The sequence below is a fragment of the Labrus mixtus genome, chromosome 3 (genome assembly GCF_963584025.1).
Source record: "Labrus mixtus chromosome 3, fLabMix1.1, whole genome shotgun sequence".
NCBI classification, from domain to species: Eukaryota; Metazoa; Chordata; class Actinopteri; order Labriformes; family Labridae; genus Labrus; species Labrus mixtus.
This window is the reverse complement of record NC_083614.1, coordinates 3,875,065-3,882,500: the sequence shown is the minus strand read 5'-3', so window position 1 is coordinate 3,882,500 and position 7,436 is coordinate 3,875,065. Positions and strand designations below refer to the sequence as shown.

General features: G+C 43.4%; 1 protein-coding gene across 1 annotated transcript in view; it reads right to left on the bottom strand.

Moving 5' to 3' along the window:
- tm6sf2b (transmembrane 6 superfamily member 2b) overlaps positions 1-4,011 on the bottom strand; it is a 17,232-nt gene extending 13,221 nt beyond the window's left edge. The window contains exons 1-3 of the mRNA XM_061028539.1: positions 3,868-4,011; positions 3,559-3,688; positions 1,196-1,299 (exon numbers count right to left, since the gene is read on the bottom strand). Of these exons, the coding sequence (XP_060884522.1) occupies positions 1,196-1,299; positions 3,559-3,638 (184 nt within the window). The 5' untranslated portion in view covers positions 3,639-3,688; positions 3,868-4,011. The remainder of the gene's footprint in view (positions 1-1,195; positions 1,300-3,558; positions 3,689-3,867) is intronic.
- Positions 4,012-7,436: the final 3,425 nt, after the last annotated feature.

Genomic DNA, 7,436 nt, shown 5'->3' with positions numbered 1-7,436 from the left:
GCATGAGAGTTAGCGCTAGCCTCCTGGCTAACCTTGGCCTCCTCTGCCTGGCTCCAATCAGCTGGTGTGGCTTTATCAGTCTGATGTCACTGGCCTTGAGCCTGGATTAAACTGCAAACGCCGTAACTACGCCGTAGTGTGCGACACCATTGTGAGCACATACTTGTGCAGTGGTGTGTCGGCGTAGCTCTGCAAACAAAGCTGGCAGTCTGGTTTCTGTGCGTGTTATATCACCTGGTGATATTGTCGTATCACAGGCTGTAGCAGCGTCAGCCGAGGTATCTGTCTGTTAGTGTACTGGAAACCATGGCGTCTGAAACCGAGCACCGGCTTGTTGTAGCGTTCTTCCTTCAGCAGGATTTGGAAAACGGCGGTGATACCAGAAATGTCGTCAACTCAGGAAACACTTTACTGGAACAATGAATACAGTGTGTTTGTGTTGCTTAAAGAGGTGATGTTTAAGGTTTACTTCTGAGCTTTTTGTGCCTTTACTTAGAGACAGGAAGTGGATAGAGTCAGACCCCAGGGAGAGAGGGAGAGAGAGAGAGAGAGAGAGAGAGAGATAGAGAGAGAGAGAGAGAGAGAGAGAGCAGGGAACGTCATGCCAGAGAGGAGCCACAGGTCGGATTCAAACCCGGGTCACCAGTGTGGAGGAACACAACCTCTGCACATGGGGCAGACAGACCACTACACTACCGGTGTCCGTGTATTCAGGTGTAAAGAACATGTTGGTTATCATTGCTTCTTCATAGCCAACCTCTTTGGGGCCCACCTGTGCAGCTGCCCCCCCCCCCCCCCCCCCCCCCCCTTATGAACAGCCTTGGCAGTTACCACAGTCTGCTCACCATTCTTTACAAGCTTTGATTTTCCTCCCAGATTAATCAGAATAATGGTTGGAGTGGGTACATGTGCAGTAGGAGGTCGTTAGCATGCAGAGGTTTTGGGTCGGTCATGCCTGGGGCTAAGCCCCCGTCCTGAGCCTGATCAGTCTAAGCAGCTTTTGACGTATCAGGTGAAATCACATAAAAAACACAATTCATCTTTTCTCTTCAACACACCATGTTGCAAGAGAACCTTCTGGAAGCCCTTTCATGGCTGCAGCACAAAGCATGCTGCTTCTTATCCTCTCTGCATGTTAGTCTGTGTGTATAAGGAAATAACATGGCATGTTGGGAAATGCACTGTGTTGAATTACCAAAGAATAAGATGTCTTTAGGAGGGTTTCCACGAGTGATGAGGAAGTAAAAGAGAAACACAACGAGCAGCACCGCCACACCGACCTCCAGGATGACGACGGGCCTGTGAGGAAGGAGAGAGTGGACTGTTATAAGAGACATGATGACATCACATCGTTCATATTTTTAAAGACTGCAGACAACGTCATGACATCCCGCTCTGATGTTCTGCTTCAGTCCCTTTACTAATTACTTTCTCATGTGGACGTCATGCCATTCTCTTCCACTGAGCTAAATGAGTAAATGATGATCAGAGTGAGAATCACCAGCAGCCTGTTAGAATAGGGAGAACTAATGCAGAGGTGTGGGATGACGTCTGTCTGAGGGGCGCACTGCAGCCAGGACACACTGAGGGAGGGCTGCAGGGGGGGGCTGGAAATGTCTCATTGAATTTACTCTCTTTATCCCCTCACCATCTCAGGTTTTTTTTTACAGGACAACCAGCAGTCTCATTGGACCTCGGAGGTGTGAAAGAGAAGTTGTTTCTTCTTCTGTTGTTTCTTCAGGTGGAAACAAACGGACTCTGTGGTGTTGGTATTTATAAAATAAAACTTCCAGCATTCTACTTTTTACTTTTCAAAATAAGACGTTTTTTTTTCATTGTACAAAAGGTTTTTTTCTCATAGTCCACTGCACAGCTCCTACCTTTTGTACATTTTGTGTTTTTTATGTTTATTTTTTATATTTATATTTTACATTTTTAAACTCTATTTTATATATTGTAATATCTTCTTATACTGTATTATTTAAGTATTTGCTAGTTCTGCTTTATTTCCTTGTTAATTCTTTAGCACCAATACACCAAGTCAAATTCCTTGTATGTGTAAATGTACTTGCTAATAAACCCCAATTCTAATTCTGATTCTGATTCTGATTCTGATTCTGATTCTGATTGATGGCTTGTGAGAGAATAGAAACTAAATATTTTCTAATATGCATAAAAAGTGAAGTCGAATTTTCAGATTTTTCCAACGAAAGTTTGCTCTTAAGGAGAACTTGTTAAGCTCTAGACGTGCACTTTTCCCCCTCATGCTGCTGGTCTGCAAAAAGCAAAAGTGGCTACAAAAGCCAAACTTTACACGCTGTAATCAATCATGGACGTGGGCGAGGGAAGCAGCAAGTGAAGGCCGTGTTAGTTCAGCTCTGCCCTCCGTGTTTTACCGGTCAAAGGTTCCTGCAGCCTCGCTCAGAGAAAGATGAATGTGCACCTGGTATCTCCCCGTAAACAACATCACCCCCCCTCGGATAGAAACGCACAATGTGGGAGAAAGGAATTCAGTGAGAGCAAAGGGAAGCTCCCCAGCTATACCTTCAACTCCACGGCACAGGAAGATTTATGCACACAATACAGTTTGTTTGCCTGGTGGAGGGGCGCCGGGCACATTGTACGTCAGGAGCAATTTATCAAACTGCTCCGTGAAGTCTGTATTGATTGTCGGTGTCCACTCGCTCAAAAAAAAAAAAAAAGAGAGTGAGCGGGGAATCGTACAGGAGGGGAATTAAAGTCTGTCAGAAATGAAAAATATATGGTGGTGAAAAAAACAACATGTCAATAGCCGTGTAGATTCAGCCAATAGTGTTGCAGAATGCAATCATCAGCTGGAGACAAAACTATCAAGGCAGCGTTAATAAAACACAGATGAACTCCTCATTCACATCGACTTCTTTAAGCTTCCTCTTCTCTTTATGCCCCCCCTCATCAAATCTTTTTACACAACTGCAGCCGCGATGATGGTTCAATAAAAAACTGATTCAGAGATGAGGAGGTGTCAGTCGACATCCAGCTTTGAGTTTACAGTGAGCTCTAGTGGTGGTGAAGTAAACTGTCTGCACCATCACACATGAAACCCTTAAAGGTGCCCTATGTAGTGTTGGTAGATACATTTGAAAGTTGGAGAAGTGTACAGATTCTGTTGTATATGTTCATAACTCTATACACAAACTGTCCTCAGAGGAAAATGTGTTCCCTGGAACACTGTTTGAAGATAAAATGATTTGCCAGAAGTTAAGGTGGTGGGCCCGCAGCAGTGAAAGCGTAACTCTCCTGGTAGCTTTTTAGCTCTAAACAGTGATCCAGGGACCAATGTTTTCCTTTGAATAAAGTTTGTGTATTCAGTTCAGAAAATATAACATAGAATTGTTTCACTTCTCCAACTTTCAAATTTCATCAGAAAAACTCCATAGTGCACCTTTAAAGTCCCATCATGAAAATGAAAGTCTATATTGCATATTACTAAATGTTTGTATTGTTATTTATGTGCATGCATACGGAGACTGTCTGTAGACACTGAGCAATGAGACGTTAGTAAAAGTTGAGACTTACTCTTGTAACACGGGGTTGGTGTTCATGGCATAGAGGACGCCGAGGGCGGAAAATGAAAACAGAAAGACTAAGGTCTCCATCTCGTCCAAAGCGGGTCAGCCTCCCTCCTGACAGAATCCACAGAGCAAGACTGCAAACAGAAAAACAGGCTGTCAAATCAGCATCAGGATCAATGTTTTAAACAAATCAGTACTCGGATCGTGTTCAGACATCAACATGACAAAAGAGAAACTGGAAACACATCAATCTTTTTTAAGAACAGTCGAGTGATGAGAGTCGTTATATGAAGAGACGTGGAGGAGTTCTTACCGTCCAGCTACACTTCCCGTGGATTAATCAAACTGCTGCTGGCCTCAGGCTCCCATGGGCCTTTACTGTGGAAATAACCAAGTGGAGACAAAGAAGCTTTTAGTGGAAAGAGTTATGCAATTTGGTTTTATCAGAGATTTGCATAAGTCGTATTAGAGAATAGGCCCACATTCCACTTAAGCAACACTCCCAGTCCCATTGATTCCCCCCTCCTCTTAGGGGGCACTTCATGTCGTGTGTTTGATGAAATGTGTGCGGCCTGGGATGTCATGTGAGTTGTATGAAAGAGAGAGTGTTATATTTTCTATAGGGGGTCGAACAGGAAAGCTTCACGAGTCCCTTTTATTAATCCATCTGAAGCAATCTTAAAATATCTGAGAAATCCATTAAAGGCGTTTCAACTTATACTTCGTCAACACAAAACATTAAGTTAGTTTAAATAACAAACACTAAAACAGATAAATACAAGAATGCATCAAATGATAAAAGTTAAACCGTTTAAAAAAAAAAACACATCAGTCACACGTAGAAAACAGAAAAATGCAACAAACTGGGTCATTAGAATTAAGTACAGGTACTATATTTAGAACAAAAGAGCCAAAAATACACATGGTGTAACTGAAAGGTCCAGTCAGTGAGATGTGTAGTGAGTGAAATGATAAAGGTATCTTACTATCTGATCAGACATTAAGGAAACATGCTATGTTGAAGTGCTGGCTTCTCTGACAACAATGCAGCAGCCAGTATGTCCTCCTTCTAACTTTAGATTCTGCTCCTGAATGAAGTGATTGTACCCGATCTAAAAAGCCTCTGCATGAAATGTGCTCAAACTAGGATCAATATTGGAGATGCTTTTGAAGACAGGGGGGGGACAGCTCTCTACAATGTTTAGAATGTAGACTGCAGTACCCATTTTAAACACTAGTGGTCAGAGTTACATACTGCTCCTTTAATATTATAAAATATTAAACAAAACAAAGTGAAACATCGTGTTTGCAAAAACAATAAGAAAACAATTTACTAAAGAAGAAAAAGTCCACCAGAAATGACAAGCTATGACAGTCTGCACACAACTTTGTTTCCGATTCGACGGTATCCTCTACGTTGGTACTGTAACAGCCGGTAAGTCTTTTTGAAGGCAGGGAGGAGCAGATGATTTTCTCGGCTGCACCGGCGTCTGACCTGGATCCTTTCTTAGAGCATTTATCACACAGGAGAAACATGAGAGTACAGTTTGTTCAGTTCAATCTTTGAAAAGTGTAATACATGTATGACCTTTAGCTCATGTCTCCATCACATTTTTCTGATGAGTCTATGAGCAGGACACTGATGGTGCATTCATTTTACCTCTCGAATGTTACCATGTTACTGTTGCAAGTAGGCAACAAGTCGGACAAGAAACATGGACTTGTTAGCTAATACCTGACGATAACAACACACTACGTCAGGGGTCTCCAACAGGCACCTCTCTGTTTCTTAAAAATTTGCTTTGCTTCCTGCAGAAATCGCCCTTTTTCTCTTTCATTTTCACTAAGTGCAAATCAATGTCAATCAGGTCAGCTACACGGATAACTATGGACACATGAATCGTTTTGAAAATCAAAACGGAGCCGATTTTTTTTAATTCACCCCCCGTACAGTGTGTGTCAGTGATGACAATAACTAATCAGACCTTTTAGTTTTTTTGTACAAGGATGTAAACGTGTTTATTTCTGCTGCAAAAACTGCTTTTTTGCACCTCATGTGTATGTAACTTATGTTATGTTACATACACATGACATGTCTGTGTTCCTGCAACCAGCCTCTAGTGGACACTCGAGGAACTGCATGATTTTACACTTCAGCTAAAATTGGCTTCATTCTTCAAGACCGGAGTTTGCTGCTTGGTTGAATCTTAAATGCTCGGGCAGCCATTTTGTTTCTTTTTAATTAACAGGCAAAGATTAGAATGATGCCGTGTTGTCATGGAAACAGAATGTTTGACTAAAATAAACCAATCAAAGGAATTCCAGAACTCTGGATCCTCAAAGGAAGTTAGAATCTTCATATCCAACCTCAGGTAAAGAGTAAGAAAGCACAGACTCTCAACAGTTCACAGATTGATTCAGAGACTACAACAGTTCACAGATTGATTCAGAGACTACAACAGTTCACAGATTGATTCAGAGACTACAACAGTTCACAGATTGATTCAGAGACTACAACAGTTCACAGATTGATTCAGAGACTACAACAGTTCACAGATTGATTCAGAGACTACAACAGTTCACAGATCTGTTTTGAGACATTGTCTTTATAAAGACAACAAACAACTCAACATCCAAGACACTGATTCAACTAAGAACAGCAATGGAACAATCCCAGAGCTGGGGAGATATCATGGAGAAGGAGATGGGAGATGAGGAGGTTGGAGATGGGGAGTTTAAATACCCCATGCAAGGAGCCAACCGCTGGAACCGCCGCCAAAACAACAACAGGCAGCGTCCTACTCAGCCAGAAGGTCAGACTTTCCACCGAAGGAGGGAGGAAGCCTACGGGCAGCACCACTGGCAGACCCAGAATGGACCTGATCGCTCACTGCCTCAGAGACGCCCACCCCAATGGCAGGTGGTTGCAGATCTCAGGAAAGAACTGGAGGGAGTGAAGGTTCTTCTGAAACAGGAGAGAGATCTGAGCAAGGCAGGGCGGGAGAGATACACCATCAGCAAGTCAAAGATCCAGGAGGTAGAAGAAAGGTTGAGGGTGGAGCGAGAAGAGAGACTCCAATGTGACCAGGAGATCAGGATGCTCAAACAAAAACTCCAGGAGACAACCTGTAGTGAACCAAAGCAGCAAGAAACTCTGCAGTCTGAAAAAGACGCCCTGCTGGAAAAGATTAAGGTCATGCAGAAAGAAACCTTCAGCAAGGACATCAAGACCGCCAAGCAGACTATGGCCTTAAAGTACCAGCTGGAAGAAGTAACACTAAGCAGGCAACACCTCTTCTCCAAACTGGAAGAACAGGAGGAGGCCAATCTGGGGCTGCAGAAGGAGTTAAGAGACTCCAAAAAGAAAAGGCAGCACCATAAAATGATGGCTGACAACCTCAGGAGAGAAATGGAGGAAGTCAGGCATCAGCATCTGGAGTCAGCCAACAAGGACCTGATGCTGGTAGAGAGACTGACAGAGGAGAAAGAGTCCCTGGAGCAGGAGGTGAAGGTCTTCAAAGAAGAGGTAGAGGAGATCAATTGTGCACTGCTGAAGAAGGTGGAGGAGCTCCAAAAAGACAAAGAGCACCACACGTTGAGGGCTGACTGCCTTCAGAAAGAGCTGGAGGAAGTCAGTCAACTGTGCACTACCAGTGAGGAGATCACTTCCTGGAGGAAGGCTGAGAAGATCTGCTCTTCAGAAAGCCGCCAGAGGAGACAGCTCGTCTCCAAACTGGAGAGACAGGAGGAGATGATTTACTCTCTGAAGAAGAAGGTGGAGGAGCTCCAAAAAGACAAAGAGAACCAAAAGTTGAGGGCTGACCGCCTTCAGGAAGAGCTGGAGGAAGACAGTCCACTGTGTCCTACCAGAGAGGAGATCAC